This window comes from Pelodiscus sinensis, chromosome 3, assembly GCF_049634645.1.
Source record: "Pelodiscus sinensis isolate JC-2024 chromosome 3, ASM4963464v1, whole genome shotgun sequence".
Lineage (NCBI taxonomy): Eukaryota > Metazoa > Chordata > Testudines > Trionychidae > Pelodiscus > Pelodiscus sinensis.
In genome coordinates, this window is record NC_134713.1 from 1793618 (window position 1) to 1810777 (window position 17160).

Genomic DNA, 17160 nt, shown 5'->3' on the forward strand with positions numbered 1-17160 from the left:
GCCCTGTACTCACAGGGTCTGCTGTGGGGCTCTGGTCTTAGCCCCACGGTCCTCGGGGCTGCCGGGGGACTCTGGACCCGGCCCTGTACTCACAGGGTCTGCTGTGGGGCTCTGGTCTTAGCCCCACGGTCCTCGGGGCTGCCGGGGGACTCTGGACCCGGCCCTGTACTCACAGGGTCTGCTGTGGGGCTCTGGTCTTAGCCCCACGGTCCTCGGGGCTGCCAGGGGACTCCATCCCCAGTCCACTTGCTGCGGGCTATTGGGGGGTGCTACAGGATTCCTCCCCCCATCCCATGTGGCCCACTCTGTTGCCCTCGGTCTCAGCTGGCCCTGCTCTTAACCCCCCGGGCCCTGTAGTCCGTGGTCTTGCTGGACGCTGGATGTTGCCAGAGCAGAGGGCCGGTTTGGGGAGCTGCGACCGGCAGTGCACACGAGAGCAGGAGATGGCCCTACATTTCCCGCAGGTGGAAGGGTGCCAGGAATCCGTGGGGCGGCACGGAGATGAGGTGTTTGGAGGGGAGGAGGGGGCTCTGGGTCTGGAGAGGCTCAGGGCTGGGGCAGCGGCTCAGGGCTTGGGCCGTCCTTTGCCAGCACCCAGTGAATAGCGCAGCAGGGGGGCTAAGGCAGCTCCCTGCCCGTCCTGGCACCGTGGACCGCGCTGCGCCCCAGGCATGGCGGGCAGCAGGCCTGGTTCTGGGGCAGGCATGCACAAGTGGCTCCACGTGCTGCTTTTGCCCACAGAGCTGACACCCCATGCAGGGAGCCCCATCCAGCCCCACTGAAGTTCTGGGCCAGCTGACAGCCGATCTGGGGCACAGCGGGGTCTGCGGTGCCAGGACAGGGAGGAAGCTGCCTTACACCCTTCCCCGCTGGTCACCTGATCTGCCTGCAGCCAGGTGACCCAGGACCCGACACTCCACCCCCAGTCCTGGGTGGTGGCCCGTCGTCTGCGAATTGCTGGGCTAAAAAAAAGGTGCAACATTTCATCCGCACGATTCATTAACCATTAGCCAGGAAGGTCCAGACTTCACGGGGAGCTTGGCTGGAGCTTGGCTCCATGAGCAGGGAGGTTGTTGAAGGGCAGGGTCTCAAGAGGAAGGGACGAGGCCTCGGTCGAACTGGAGCAGGGTCGGGGCTTGCCTTCCCCACTGGAAATCAGAGGACCCCGCTGCTTCCTAGGAGCCACCTCAGGCAGGTGCTTATCTGTGTAGCAGGCAGAAGGCAACAACAAAGACACTGTTGCATAAGAAAGGGAAAGAACAGCGTATTGCGGTACCTCGGACGTGCCTTCCTGCCGGGCATGTTGCACTGCCGTTGGCATTTCCCTCACTGGATGGCAGTAGAACACCACGCCTCTGTGGATACCTGCGGCTGTAAGGCTTGGATCTGCCGATTTGCAGGGCTCTGTCCGTTACAGTCGTCCTAAATGTCAAGAATTTCACTTTGCAGTCTTAATACCGTTCTTTTAAAAGAGGGTTTGGCTGGGGCAGGCGGCTGCCTGCCATATATCTGGTAAGCAGGATCCATTTAAACATATCCCACGTTTTTCCATGCAGGTGAATCCCTTTCGAGACAGAATTTGCCACGTGTTCTCCCCGGACGGCACCTTTCCGTTTGAGGACGTCTTAGACATGGCCTCTGTCTTCAGCGACCAAGCCAGTCCCCGTCTGGAAATGGAGTTTGCCTTTCGGGTTTACGGGACGAGGTGCCCGCTCCGCCGGCGGCCAGGCCGAGCAAGTGAACAAAGCGGGGAGCTGTCCCTGGGGACATGGGGTTTTACTGCGCTGGCCCAGGGGGCGTGAGCTAGCGTGCGACGGGCGTGTTTAATAACCCGTGTGTGTCACGCCTGCAGCAGCCTCCAGTTTACACGCTGGAACAAGTAGGTCAAGATTTTAACCATGAGCGGCGGGGAGGGGGGCAGGGGAGGCCAGGCCTGCCCCACCTGCCAGGTATGGCCCTGCCCACACTCCGCCCCTGGGCTTCAGCTGTGGGGGGGGGGGCTGGGGCCATGTGCTACCCTCCCAGTGCTCTGGGGCCGGGGAGGCTCCCATAGGGAGACCCCGCCCCCTTCTGCCAAAGGCCCCGCCCCCAGAAGCCACTGCCCTGCGATGGGAAGTGGGTGTGGCTTCTGGGGGCGGGGCCTTGGTCAGAAGGGGCGGGGCCTTGGGCAAAAGGGGAGGGGCTGGGTGCTTGCCTCGCCCAGCCTTAGGTTCATCCATTGCCCATGCTCTTAACACCTGGTGGGTGATTTCAGGTGCCCGACTGGAGACACCTCCAAGAGGCCAGGTTTTCAGTCGGTGCTGAGCAGAAATGCAGGCAGGGGAGCGCCCCCCGGGGAGACCGGGGGGGTGGGCAGCACCACCCCACTCCCCACCCTTGGCGTGAGGCCGGCTTGTCTTTCAGCCCCCCAAACCAACAGCCTTTGGCCGTGCCAATGGCCCCCACCAGGCCCCACAGCGACAGCGACCCCTGGGGACTCAGAGCCTCTCTGGGCACTCCCGGCCCTCGCAGGCCTGCAGTTCTCGGCCGACAGTCCCCCTCGGGACCAGCCCGTTGAGAGGGAAGGGCAGACGGGGAGATTATCCACGACACTGGCCCCCGTTGAGACGCACCTCGAGATCAGCTGGGTTACGTCCTTTCTGGAGCCCTTCCTTCCAGCCCCTCACTGGCCCGCAGGCCCGAGCGATGGACAGACTCCGCCTCTTGGTCACCTTTGCGGATGCCGACTTCAGGACCCTCTCTTCAACCGCCCCACAGCACTCGGGCCCTAGCATGGAGCCCACACGGCCTGGGGCACCAGCTTTTCTCTGAGGCCCCACAACGCCCTTAGGTCTGACCGGAGCCAGAGGAGTCCCAGCTGTTGAGGGGGACCCAGCGTGTCAGGTGCTGTACAAAAGGAAGATCCCAGGGGCTAACTGGGGAAGGCAAGCTCCAGCCCCGCCCCTTCTGCCTGAGGCCCCACCCCTGGAGCCAAGCCCTGCCCCCCAGCTGGCTCCTTCCTGACCACCTGCAGGGCTGTGTCCTCTGCAGCCTACGAGTTGCCAAGTTTTTGGCAGACATCACAGGAAAGGAGAGTCTGAAAGAGACTGATGAGGCTGCTGTGTGTGGGGGGGGGGAATGAATACATTGAATGGGAGAAGGGCAGGAACGGAAGGGTCCTCTGTAGATCAGCCAGTCCCATCCCCTGCCCTCAAGCAGGACGAGGTGAAGAGCATCAAAAAGATCTCACCAAACTAAGTGATTGGGCAACAAAATGGCAAATGGAATTTCATGCGGATCAATGTAAAGGAATGCACATGGGAAAACTACACGTACAATATGATGGGGACTCATTTAGCTACAGCCACTCAAGAGAGATCTTGGAGTCGTTGTGGGTAGTTCTCTGAAAACATCCACTCCGTGGGCGGCGACAGTCAAAACAGCAAACAGAATGTTGGGAGTCATTAAAAAAGGGATAGAGAACACTCCAGAGGATCTCCTATTGCCTCTGTATGAAACCATGGGACGCCCGCATCTTGAATACTGCGTGCAGATGTGGTCACCTCATCTCAAAAAAGATCTGTTGGCTTTGGAAACGGTTCAGAAAAGGGCAACAAAAATGAGGAGGGGTTTGGAACGGGTCCCATATGAAGAGAGATTAAAAAGACTGGGACTTTTCAGTTTAGAAAAGAGAAGACGAAGGGGAGATAGGACAGAGGTCTATAAAATCATGCCTGGTTATAGGGCAAATATTGTGCCCATCTATAAAAAGGGGAATAAGAACAACCCAGGAAACTATAGACCGGTCAGTTTAACGTCTGTCCCAGGGAAGATAATGGAGCAGGTAATTAAGGAAATCCTATGCAAACACTTGGAAGGTAATAAAGTGATAGGGAATAGCCAGCATGGGTTTGTGAAGAACAAGTCATGCCAAACTAATCTGATAGCTTTCTTTGATAAGATAACAAGCCTTGTGGATAAGGGAGAAGCGGTGGATGTCATACACCTAGACTTTAGTAAGGCATTTGATACGGTCTCGCATGATATTCTTATTGATAAACTAGGCAAATATAACTTAGATAGGGCCACGATAAGGTGGGTGCATAATTGGCTGGATAACCGTAGTCAGAGAGTTGTTGTTAACGGTTCTAAATCCTGCTGGAAAGGGATAACAAGTGGAGTTCCTCAAGGGTCTGTTTTGGGACCCGGACTGTTCAATATCTTCATCAATGATGTAGATATTGGGATAGAGAGTACGCTTATTAAGTTTGCAGATGATACCAAACTGGGTGGGGTTGCGACTTCTTTGGAGGATAGAGACATAATTCAAAATGACCTTAGCAAGTTAGAGAAATGGTCGGAGGTAAACAGGATGAGGTTTAATAAAGAGAAATGCAAAGTGCTCCACTTAGGAAGGAACAATCAGTTCCATACATACAAGATGGGAAGCGATTGTCTAGGAAGGAGCATGGCAGAAAGGGATCTAGGGGTCATAGTGGACCACAAGTTGAATATGAGTCAACAGTGTGATGCTGTTGCCAAAAAAGCAAATATGATTCTAGGTTGTATCAACAGGTGTGTTGTAAGCAAAACTCGTGAAGTCATTCTGCCTCTCTACTCTGCACTAGTTAGGCCTCAGCTGGAGTACTGTGTCCAGTTCTGGGCGCCACATTTCAAGAAAGATGTGGAGAAATTGGAAAGGGTACAGAGAAGAGTGACAAGAATGATTAAAGGTCTAGAGAACATGACCTATGAAGCCAGGCTTCATGAACTGGGCTTGTTTAGTTTGGAAAAAAGAAGATTAAGGGGGGACATGATAGCGGTTTTCAAATATCTAAAAGGGTGTCACAAGGAGGAAGGAGAAAATGTGTTCCTCTTGGTTTCTGAGGACAGGACAAGGAGTAATGGGCTTAAAGTGCAGCAGGGGAGGTTTAGATTGGACATTAGGAAAAAATTCCTAACTGTCAGGGTGGTCAAATATTGGAATAAATTGCCAAGGGAGGTGGTGGAATCTCCCTCTCTGGAGATATTTAAGAACAGGTTAGATAGACATCTGTCAGGGATGGTGTAGGTGGAGCTTGGTCCTGCCTTGAGGGTGGGGGGCTGGACTCGATGACCTCTCGAGGTCCCTTCCAGTCCTATGATTCTATGATTCTATGATTCTATGGTGTGGAGAAAGTGAATAAGGAAAAGTTATCGACTTGTTCCCACAATATAGGAATTAGGGGTCACCCAATGAAATGAACAGGCTGCAGGTTTAAAACAAACCAAAGGACGTTTTTCTTCATGCAGCTCGCAGTCAACCTGTGGAACTCCTTGCCGGAGGATGTGGTGAAGGTCAGGAGTTTAGCAGGGTTCAAAAAAGAGCTAGATAAATCCATGGAGGTTAGGTCCATCAATGGCTATTAGCCAGGCTGAGTAGGAATGGTGTCCCTGCCTCTGTCTGTCTGGAAATGGACGATAGGAGAGTGATCACGTGAGGATTCCCTGTTGTGTTCCCTCCCTCTGGGGCACCTGGCATTGGCCACTGTGGGCAGACAGGACACGGGGCCGGATGGACCTTTGGTCTGACCCCGTCTGGCCGCTCTCATGTTGTCGTTGTAGGTAATAACCAGACCCTCCCAGACAGGGGTTTGTCTAACCTGGTCTCAGAAACCTCCAGTGTTGGAGAGTCTGCAGCCTCTCCAGGCAACTGACTCCAGTGCTGAAAGAGGAAGGTTCCCATCCCCCGCCAAATGTCTAATGTAAATCTTCCTTGCTGCAATGTAAGCCTGCTGCGTCTCAGCCCGCCCTCGGTTGCTATGGAGAAGGATTCACCGCCCTTCGCTTTCAAACCATTTTGTGTGTGATCGCGTCCCCCGCCCCCGTCTTCTCTTCCTCCGGGCTCGTGGGGGTTTAGACCTCTGGATTGCTCCTCTCGCGCCTTTCTCCGGCGTCTCCATCGCTTCCATGAGGCGTGGCGCCCAGCACCGGGCCGGGCCTGTCGACAGCCATGGCCACAGCTGTGGGTGCTTTAAATTGCCACAGGCGCCCCGCTCTGTTCCAGGCAGCACTGAGCGCTGCCTGGGGGAGGCACGGCGGGACGTGATCTCGCCTCACACAGGCACAGCCTGGCTTTGCAAGGCCCAGGTCAGGCGGGTAGCCTGTGGAATGAAACGAACGCAGGTGTCCCAAGACCACGTCCAGCGCCGTATCCACTCTGGCAACCTTCTGCACCCAGCCCAGGATTCTGATAAGGAAAAGCAAAGGTGGGTGGGAGCTTAGTCCAGGTCTGTACTAGACCTGGAAGGTCGGCTTAAGGTATGTAAGAACATAAGAACAGCCAGACTGGGTCAGAGCAAAGGTCCATCTGGTCCAGAGTCCTGCCCTAGTCTTCACCACATCCTCTGGCAAGGAGTTCCACAGGTTGACTGTGCTCTGTGTGAAGAAAAACGTCTTTTTTTGTTTGTTTTGATCCTACATAACTAACGTAGGTGGAGTCGACGTTCTTTACGCCGAGCTTGGTGCCGTCTCCCATAGCGGGTGGTCGTCAGGAGCAAGTGCTCCCATTGGCTTCCCTGACTGCTTGTGAATCAAGGAGTACTGGCATTGACCAGAGGCACCCTCCGCATTTGATTTAGCGGGTCCTTACTAGACCCGCTCAATCAAAAGCCAGAAGATCGATCTCTGGCATGGCACGGGGAGACGTGGCCTTAAGGAATGTTTCTCCCAACCCATCTTTTTCTGATGGGAGGGATGTTTGGCTGTGTCCGCCTCACCTGCCTGTAGTCGGACTCTACCTCCTTTTGAGGGGAGTGCACTCATCACACACACACACAACTGATGGCTCCTGTGCTGAGCAAGGTCACATCTTCCTTGTTTCCTTTTCTAACAGGCAGCACTTACAAGCGGGAGGGAGCGTGGCTACCTGCCTGCCTGTTCCCACTTCAGCAGGGTTACTGCTGAGCCCTCTGTCAGCCCCGCACCCCCAGTTCCAGCTGTTAGTCGGCACCTCAGACTCCCTCCTAAAATGGCCCCCGCCCGGAAGAATTCCTCAGCTAAGGAGGAATGCTCCTGAATTTGGTCTGGCCCCCACCACACCAGCCATGCCCTGAGCTCCTAGCTGTGGTGGGCCTAGGGGAGCCCGCGGGGCGATGAGAAACAGGCGCCCTGCCCCGGGGGGGGGCAGTTAAACCAGCCCCAGCACTCAGCAGGCCGTCCTCCCGGGTCGCTCCCAGGCTGCCTCTGCTCCGGTTCTGGCCCCCGCCCAGGCCAAGGGATTCCCCTTCCTCCAGTCCCTGGTGCTGGGCCTTTCCTCTTGGCTCTCCTCCCTCCAGGGCGCCTGGCCTGGGTGTCACAGGGAGGGGTCCCATCTCTTGTCGCGAGAATCACAGGTCCGATAATGAATACCCAAGGGGGGAAGGACAGAACCAGGTGGACAGTTTTATCAAATAAAAAATATTTATTTATGACAGTGGTGAAGTTATAGTATTTATTCTAAGATTTCTAATAGACCGTGTTAATAATGAATGTACAGTATTTATTATATTTATTCTACGATTTCTAGTTAAACGTGTCAGAGATATAAGGATGGGGACGGCAAGGGGAATAGTCTCTAATCTTAAAATATCCAGCTACACTAATTAAATAACAGTGATAACTACAAACTCTATGTACTACCCAAAACAACGACAACACTAAGCTTATACAACAAGAAAAAATCAAATCCTACATAGCAACGTACACGGCACACGGAACATTTCACAGATATCGGTTCGGTTGCGAAGGCCTTGGTTACGCCCGAGAGTCGGGGGAGGTGGCTGGTCAGTGGATCAGGCCGGCAGCGCTTTGAAGTATACGGGAAGGCACACGCACGGTGGCACGTGTGTTGCGAAGACCTCCTAGAGCGAACTGTGCCATGGGTATTTACCCCCAAATCCACCCCAAATCTCAGGTGGGGCAGGGGTCCCGGCCGGTCCCAGTCTCTCAGGTGGGGGAGGGGTCCCGGCCGGTCCCAGTCTCTCAGGTGGGGGAGGGGTCCCGGCCGGTCCCAGTCTCTCAGGTGGGGCAGGGGTCCCGGCCGGTCCCAGTCTCTCAGGTGGGGCAGGGGTCCCGGCCGGTCCCAGTCTCTCAGGTGGGGGAGGGGTCCCGGCCGGTCCCAGTCTCTCAGGTGGGGCAGGGGTCCCGGCCGGTCCCAGTCTCTCAGGTGGGGCAGGGGTCCCGGCCGGTCCCAGTCTCTCAGGTGGGGCAGGGGTCCCCGATGGTCCCAGTCTCTCGGGTGGGGGAGGGGTCCTGATCAGGGGTCCCAGTCTTTCTGAGGGTACCCCAGACACACACACGCCCTGCTTGCCTGGTAACCGGGGCCCCTCAGGTTTGGCCCCCGTCCCCCGCGCTGGCCGGGAAGGCGTCCCCAGGGCCAGAGAGCCAGCAGCCGGCCGGGCTGCACCGGGAGGTGGCCAGTCCCCGCTCAGGGCCGGCGAGGGAGCTGCAATGGGGAGCGTGGCCAGTGCGCGTGGGCAGATGGAGCCAGGGCGGAGGCGGCCGAGGAGCGGGGGCTGCAGAGACGTTGCTGTCTGTGCTCAGGAGCCCACGGGACAGGGCCGAGCTTGTGTGGGGAGGGGCTGGCAAGAAGGCCGGGTGCCCGCTGTGGGGCACGGCCCAGGGAGGCAGCCAGCTGATCCGAGCTCAGGAAGGTGCCGTGCCAGGCCCCCGACCCGAGCGGCACCAGGGCCATTGGGCCTGGAGTCGGGCTGAAGACCTGGGCTGTTTGGGGGAACTCCCTGGAACCCGGGACAGGACACTACCCAGGCCCTGGTCGGAGGCATGTCCGGAGAAGCAGACCCCTGCAGGGCCAGAGCAGCTGCGGGTGCAGGGGGCTGGGCAGAGACCCTGCTATGTCACGCCCTGTCACAGGGGGAAGACGGGTCCCCCTTTGGGCCCCAGAGCTGGGGCAAGTTCAGGGCCCTCGGGGCTGTTCCCGCCGGGAGGAGAAACTGAGGCTGGCACCGGTGGCAGGTGGCTCTTTATCGACAAGGAAGGTCCAGCACCGCGGGGCAGCACCCGACAGCACGCGGCAGCGCTCTGAGCTCTCCCACGCGCCGGCCCTGTAGTCTGGCCTGCTCCCTCCTACCCACCTGCGTCTGGCTCCTTGTGCTGTGTCTGACCCTGCCCGCCCACCCCCAGAGTCAGCCAACGCCCCTCGGCCCGCCTGGGCCTGCGCCCTGTAGCATTTGGGACATTTCACCCGGCGGAGAGGCAGCTGTGAGCCGCGGCAGTTCCACCCCCTCTGTATCGATCCCTTAGCGCTCAGATACTCGCGGGGAGGGGGGGGGCTGAGCCCTTCGGGTTTGCGGCCTGGGGAGTAGACGCAGACGTGTGCTTTCTCGGCGAACACTCGGAGCCTCGCGCCTGGCAGCTCCAGGTGTTGCTAGCCCCCTAGCGGGCAGGGGCACTCGATCACTGTCCTGGTCCCTCTCTCTGGGGCACCCCGCCCGGCCCGCTGTCGGCAGACGGGACATGGGGCTCGGTGGACTTTGCTCTGGCCCAGTGCATCTGCTCTGATGCTCCGAGATGGGCCTGAGGAAGGGAGGCCGGAGGACCCACAGGGATCGAGGGCGTCTACAAAGAGCAGGGAGATCCCTGCTGGAGCTGCCCCAGGCTGGGGGGCGAGGAGGCAGCAGGGGGAAGCTGGCTAGGAGGGAGGAGCAGGGCCTGGTGGGGGAGAGGCCGAGAAGCAGAGGGAGGCAGGGGCAGTCTGGTGGGGCCGTTCATTCGGACCTTGCGGGGCAGGCCCAGGACGTGGGCAGCAGAGGCTGGCACGGGCAAAGGCCAGCCTCGCCCAATGGGCCGATGGGAAAGAAGAGCAGCGGGATGCCGATCACCCCGTGACGTAGCGGGGGGCTGTCTGCTCTGTGACCCGGGTCTCCCTGCGCTGGGATGGGAGATTCTCACTGACTCCCCCAAATGTGGATTAACCCAGACACCCCGGCTCAGCCTCCCAGGGAGGGAGACAAAGGGAGGAAGGTGAGACCAGCACCTGGCTGGGGGGCAGGGCTGGAAGAGAGTTTGGGAGTTGTGTGTCTGGGATCATAGAGGAAACAGCCTAAGCAAGGGGCTGGGATTTAGGGGCCCAGTCTCCCCCATCTCGAGGGGGCTGAGGCATCCTAGGCCTGCCCTGTAACCAGATCACATCTGTGCTGTGCTGTATCCTGGAGAAGCAATAAACTCCCTCTGTTCTACTGGCTGGGGGAGTCTGTTCGTGCCACTACGGGGGTGCAGGAGGCGGGGGGACCCCGACGCGACCTCACCCCCCCCAGAACAAGCTCCTACGGGAAGCGGTGGCTTGTCCGTCCCTCCGTGACGTCAGGCCGCCTGGTGGCCTGGCCGAGGCTCTCCTTAGCCACACCCAGCACTGGGCTCAGGGCGGGCGGGATGGGAGAATTCTCTGTGCCACGCTGTAGGCCAGACCTTGCCCTGGGAGCTCTGAATCGGTGGCCTGCCTGGAAAGACACGGGCGAGCATCCTGGCCCATACATGAATGCCACCTCTGGGGTGGGGCCTGTCTCTATGGCAACTGTTTCAGCACCGCTGTGTTGCTTTTCTCTCCCTGGTCCTCCAGGGAGACACGGGCCCTGGCCAGGTGGCCGGACAAGCCCTGTGTGCTCCGCAGGGACCCTCAGGGGCTAGTGAACCTGAGCGATAGGGCCTCGTCGGACTTCGCCGGCTCCTGGGCTGATGCTCAGGATCGGCGCAGTGACGGGAACTACTTTGTTAGAAAAGGTGGAAGGACACCTCACAGAAAGTGGCTCTTATGTTCCCCCAGGGGGCCGGCAAAGGAGTCTGTTTCCCTGCTGCCTCCACTCTTTGCTCCAGAATCTATGCTTTCAGTTCAAAACAAGTCTCTGGACCCTTATTTCAGAGAAGAAAAGCCTCCAGTTATGACCGTGAGCGTTGAGAGAGCCTGAAACAATGCAGCAACGGGGTGCTATTTATCCCTGGGGGGGCGTTCACTCTGGAACCTAATGATGGTCACCAAAATGTCCCTGTTATTAACTATTTCTCTGCTGACAAATTGTGTGAGGAAGGGAAGAGAGGGGTGACTTGCCACCCACTGTGAATGGTGCCTCGTTAGGTCACCATAGAGCTATGCCTAGGCTGTCGGTGCAGTTCGAGTTGTGGGCGGGGCTTCCCCTTTGACCCCTGACCTCTCCGGAGGGCAATAAAAGGCTGTAATAGCCGGAGCAAGGCCTCTGCATGCTCACCGACCGCCTGGGAATCTGTTACGCTCAGTGTGCCTCCCCCTTGTGCTTCCTCTCTGCGTACACAGCAGCAGAGGGGTGGACTGGGACGGACACTGCAGCCATATCTGTAGCCTCTCCTTGCCTGGCAGCCGGGGAGCAAAAGAGCTGTCCTGCCTTGCAGAGACAGCACAGCCTGGAGACACAATCCAGGGGGGCTCTAACCCCTAGGCTTTATTTCTCACCGCTCCTTCTTCGAGGAACCGCCCTCCTGCCAGCCTGGCGGGAGAAGGGGAACCCCCGTCCTCATGCTCTGTACTCAAAATAGCTGTCTCTGACTTCTCTCTCCTGGGAGGTCACTCTCTTCCCCGAGGGGAAGGTTTGGTACGTCCGGAGGTTCTCTGGAGACACCCGGAACAAATGCCACTGGGTCTTCGCGCTCAGAGGCGGGCTGGGGAGAAGCAGAAGAGCAGAACAGGGGTTACACGGCTGGGGATCAGCCCCAGGGGAGAGGAAGGGGGAGCCGGGGAGACACGGAGCCCTGCACATGTGGTTCCACGGAGATCATTGGACGCCTACGTGCACACTCGTGCGAATACGGGTCACGTGTGCCGGCCCTAACTGCAGAACTGTTTAGGAGGGTGGGAAAGGGAAACCCCGTCAGCGACCACGGCTGGAGTCCGTGGTAAATTATAGAATCGCAGAGCACTGGAACTGGTAGGGACCCCGAGAGTAAGGGTGTTAAAATGTGGGTAATTGACCAGGCAACTCCATCAATTTCCATCGACTAGTCGATAGGCACTTCCGCATTCCTCCTTTGAAACGTTCAAGTCCCCCCGCTGGGAACTCGGCTTACCCAGGGCCGGCAGGAAATCCCGCCGCACAGCTGATCCGCAGATCTGCTGTTTGGCGGTTGTCCTTTTAAACCACGCACCCGCGCGATTCAAAGGGCCAGCTGCAGGAAGCCCAGGGTCAGCTGGGGATTCGCGGCGTTTCCCCAGAACTCGATCAGCTGGCGTGTCACACGGGGCGACTCACGCTGTGGTACCTCCTGCTGGGCACGCGGGAAGTAGCTCCGCTCAGTGGAGGAGCGCCCCCTTCTGGCCGGCATCTCATCTACTCTTACCTGAGTATGGCTCTGCCACCTTGTATCAGGCCCTGTGTCCCCTCCAGATGGCGGTGTCCCCCCCCTCCAGGTACTGCACTGCCTCAGGGCCCCCGTGCTCTGGGGTCCTCCCCCTCAGGGAACCCCCAACCCTTATACTCACCTTGCCTCGGTGACCCCTGCCAGTCAGCATCTAGCTCCGGCCTGGGGGCAAACTGCAGCCTGACATGGTTACTCATCACTGGCGTGTGGACCTGCTGCCTCCCTGCACCCCTCAGGCCTGGCCACCTGGGCGCTTGCCTGGCCAGAGCTCCCCAGCTCTGCCTGCCTTTCCCCAGCCCTGCTCTGTCTCAGGAAGGCTCCAGTGTCCCTGGCAGCCAGGTCCTTCCTGCCCCCCAGCTGGAGCAAGAGTGAGTGTTTTCCTCCCCTCCAGAAGCCCTTATTTATACAGGCCCTGCCGTGCGGGCAGGGGGCTGGACTTGATGACCTCTCGAGGTCCCTTCCAGTGCGCGGGTTCTAGGATTCCACGATATCCAGTCTCCCCTGTGGCTGCCTTGCCTGCCACTCAGCCCCCCTGGACTGGTTTGAACCCTGGCAGGGCCAGCGCGGGGCAGACGCTCCGTCCCGAGGCGTCCAACCCGATGGGTCGCGCCAGGCTGAGCTGGGGTTACACTCGGACTGGCAGACTCGTCGTGACCCGATTCCTGACCTTGGACCGGGAGCGCAGCCCTCCCGAGATAGAGGTCTTGAGAGGTTCCGTTCCCATACTCGATCCCTGCCCGAGCACTGGAAACATCACCCCGGAAGAGAGCGGGGGGGCTGGGCCCCCCAGAGCTACGGCGTGTGACTTCTCAGCCCCGTCGGGTCTGACTTTGGAACTAAAAGGTGCTATCCCAAGTCATCCCTTGCCAGGGCGGGGGCTTCAGATGGCAGTCGAGACTGCTAATACCGTGAGCTTGTGCGTTCATTTTAACGTGTGCTCGTTGTATCGAGAGCCTCACCAGACCCCCAGCATTAGACTGCAAGATGCACAGGAGAAAAATCCTGCAATGCCGTTCTCCTCTGCTGAGAGCCGTCTATGGGTCACAGGGTGGGCCCCACATGAGCTGATGTGAGTCGTGCACAGGGCCTAGGAGCATGGGTCTGATTTAACCAACGTGGCATTGGTGAGATCAGTACAGGAATCCTGCTTCCATGCCCTCATTTTTAAAATGGCTTTGGAAAAGTGGCCCAGAGCAGAAAAAAGCCTCCAAAGATTCCCAGGGAGAGAAAACACTTAACGTGGGAGCTCTCCCGAGCGCTGGTTAGCTGACCCAAAAGATGAAATGGAGCATGAAGAACCTGGACAGGAGTCAGCAAGGCACGCTTGTAGCCAAGAAGGCTAATGGCATATAAGGGTGCTTTAGGAGGAGCATTGCCGGCAGATCCAGAGACGTGATTATTCCCCTTTATTCGGCTCTGGTGAGGCCACATCTGGAGTATTGTCGTCCCCCCCCCAAAAGGATGTGGACGCATTGGAGAGGGTCCAGCGGAGGGCGACTAAAATGATTTGGGGACTGGAACACATGACCTGCGAGGAGAGGCTGAGGAAGTTGGGTCTGTTTAGTCTGCAGAAGCGAAGAGTGAGGGGGGATTTGAGAGCAGCCTTCAACTTCCTGAAGGGGGGTCCAAAGAGGCTGGAGAGAGGCTGGTCTCAGTAGTGACGGATGCAGAACAAGGAGCAATGGTCTCAAGTTGCAGAGGGGGAGGTCCAGGTTGGAGATTAGGAAAAACTATTTCCCTAGGCGGGTGGGGAAGCCCTGGGCTGGGTTTCCTAGGGAGGGAGTGGAATCTCCATCCCTAGAGATTTTTAAGTCCCGGCGTGACAAAGCCCTGGCTGGGATGATTGAGTTGGGATCGGTCCTGCCTTGGGCAGGGGGCTGGACTGGATGACTCCTGAGGTCTCTTCCAGCTTTAGGATTCTATGGATGCGCATTTCTGCCATGGTTGGGGGCTGAGCCGTGGAACAAACTCCCAAGGGATGTGGGGGATTTTTCATGTCAAGGCTGGCTGCCTTCTTGGAAGATGCATTTGCCAAACACTAATTCCTGGGCTAGATGGGGGGGTAACTGGGTGGACTTCTCTGCTCAGTGCTGCAGAGCGCAGACTAGGCCACTGGTGGGCAACCCACTTGTGGCCCATTGATGTTCTAAGGGTGGCCCGCCAGGCAGTTTGATGACATTTGGCCCATGCGCAGGGTTGCCAGATTTGGCAAGTTTCTCTGCATCATTTTTTCTTTACCGGGATCACAAAGTGACACGTAAAGTGAGGCCTCGTGCAGCGTGGTGCGTGCTAGTTGCACACGACACTGCCTGCTACTGGCTGGATAAGTAAGTCACGGTATGTCTACACTACCCCCCCTAGTTCGAACTAGGGGGGTAATGTATGCATACCGAACTTGCTAATGAAGCCCGGGATTTGAATTTCCCAGGCTTCATTAGCATAAAGCCGGCTCCGCCATTTTTAAAAGCTGGCTTGTTCGAACCCCGTGCCGCGCGGCTACATGCGGCACGGGCTAGATAGTTCGAACTATGTAGCCATTCCGATCTATCTGTACACCTCATTCCACGAGGCGTACAGATAGTTCGGAATAACTACATAGTTCGAACTATCTAGCCCGTGCCGCGTGTAGCCATGCGGCACGGGGTTCGAACAAGCCGGCTTTTAAAAATGGCGGAGCCGGCTTTATGCTAATGAAGCCCGGGAAATTCAAATCCCGGGCTTCTTTAGCAAGTTCGGTATGCATACATTACTCCCCTAGTTCGAACTAGGGGGGTAGTGTAGACATACCCTCAGAGTGTTGTTATTAATGGTTCACAGTCATACAGGAAGGGCAGAACCAGTGGGGTTCCGCAGGGCTCTGTTCTGGGACTGGTTCCGTTCAATATTTTCATCAACGATTTCGATATCAGCATAGAGAGGACGCTTATTACGTTTGCAGATGACACCAAGCTGGGCGGGGTGGCAAGTGCTTTGGAGGAGAGGGTCAGAATTGAAACTGATCAGGACAAACTGGAGAAATGGTCAGAGGTCAATAGGATGAAGTTGAATAAGGACAAACGCAAAGGGCTCCACTGAGGAAGGAACAATCCGAGTCGCACACGGAATGGGAAGCGACTATCTAGGGAGGAGCCCTGCAGAAAGGGATTGAGGGGTCAGAGTGGACCACAAGCTAAATATGAGCCAACCGCGTGATACTATTGCAAAAAACCAAACATGATTCTGGGTGGCATGAACAGGCGTGTGGTGAGCCAGACACGAGGAGTCATTCTTCTGCTCTGCTCTGTGCTGATTAGGCCTCAGTTGGAGTCTTGTGTCTGGTTCTGGGCACCGCATTTCAAGAAAGATGTGGAGAAATTGGAGAAGGTCCAGAGAAGAGCATCAAAAATGATGAAAGGTCTAGAAACCATGAGCTCTGAGGGGAGGCTGAAGGAATTGGACTTATTTAGTTTAGAAAAGAGAAGTCTGAGAGGGGACACAATAGCAGCTTTCAAGTACCTAAAAGGGTGTCACAAGGAGGAGGGAGAAAACTTGTTCCCCTTGGCCTCTGAGGACAGGACAAGAAGCAATGGGCTTGAACTGCAGCAAGGGAGGTTTTGGTTAGTGTGACGTAGTGGGGGTAATTGCTGGGCTGTGGTGACCCCTGCTGTCTGGAGCAAGACCCAGCAGGGAAAACCTGGCTAGGCAGAGATAAGGCCAAACTGGTTGAACCAGTGGCCAGACACCCCCCATGGAGAGGAACAAAGGAAGGGGGAATGCTGCCCTGACTGCGGGGGCAGGGCTGGAGGGGAATTTAGTTAGACTGTGGAGGAGCATGGAGGAGAGCCTAGGGGAAGGGGCTGGAGTTTAGGGGCCCAGTCTCCCCCATCTCAAGGGGGCCTGAGGCATCCTAGCCCAGTTCCTGTAACCAGATTACATCTGTGCTGCGCTGTGCTGGAGGAGCAATAAACCACCCTCAATTCCACTGGCTGGTGCAGTCTGTTTGTGCCATTTCGGGGTGCAGGAGACGGGGAACCCCCAACGCGCCGTCACAGTTAGACATTAGGGAAAACCTTTGTAGTCTATGACTATTTCATTTCTGCTGAGCCTCATGAAAATTAACCTACTTCCTGGCACTAGATGGCATCCGTGCATCTTAGCAGTCTGCTCAGGCCACGGTTGAATTCCCACCTTTCCACTCAGACAGCCATGGATGGGCACTTTCTACTTCAAGGCTATCAAAATGCACTTCAAGTGAGCACCCCGGAGACTGGCCGAAACTGAGTGCCAAAGGCAGCTGGTCTTTTCAAGCTCAGGAAATTTCAGAGACTCAAGTCAGTGGGAGTCAGGGATGGGGCGCATCGAACAAGAGCAGGCCCCCCCAGTCTATGAAGATAATGAGATCACTGTATGTTTTTCTATAAGGCATTGCCACAAAAACCAAAGGCAAATTTGGAATGGTCAGTGTGTGTGTGTGAGGAGGAGGAAGAAATGCATCTGTAATAACGTTATGGCTTCACATGTACTGTGACTGGCAATGCACACCTGTAATTCCACCCTCTTGTTATCTTACTCTCCCTGGACCCTAGAGACGGCAAATAACCAGTTTTGCAGTTCTTGCAGAACACTTTTCTGCACTGCAGAATCACAGTGTATATCACAAAATAGTCGCTAACTATATAATCACATACTTTTCTCAAGGGTGCCTATCACATAAAAGTACCTCAGTTCTCAGCCCCATGGGAACGTTGAGTGTGGCACTGGGCCAGCTCGCGGACACTCGGTAAACAACTGTAGTATAACTAGTGTAGGGAGTTGCCTGGTAAGTCTCACCAGGGACCT

At 56.9% G+C, this 17160-nt stretch overlaps 1 protein-coding gene across 2 annotated transcripts in view; it reads right to left on the reverse strand.

The window, feature by feature from the left end:
* Positions 1-11403: 11403 nt before the first annotated feature.
* CIMIP2C (ciliary microtubule inner protein 2C) overlaps positions 11404-17160 on the reverse strand; it is a 56877-nt gene continuing 51120 nt past the window's right edge. For both annotated transcript variants that reach the window (XM_075925969.1, XM_075925970.1), the window contains exon 4: positions 11404-11646. In XM_075925969.1, coding sequence (XP_075782084.1) covers positions 11502-11646 — 145 coding nt within the window. In that variant the 3' untranslated portion in view covers positions 11404-11501. The remainder of the gene's footprint in view (positions 11647-17160) is intronic.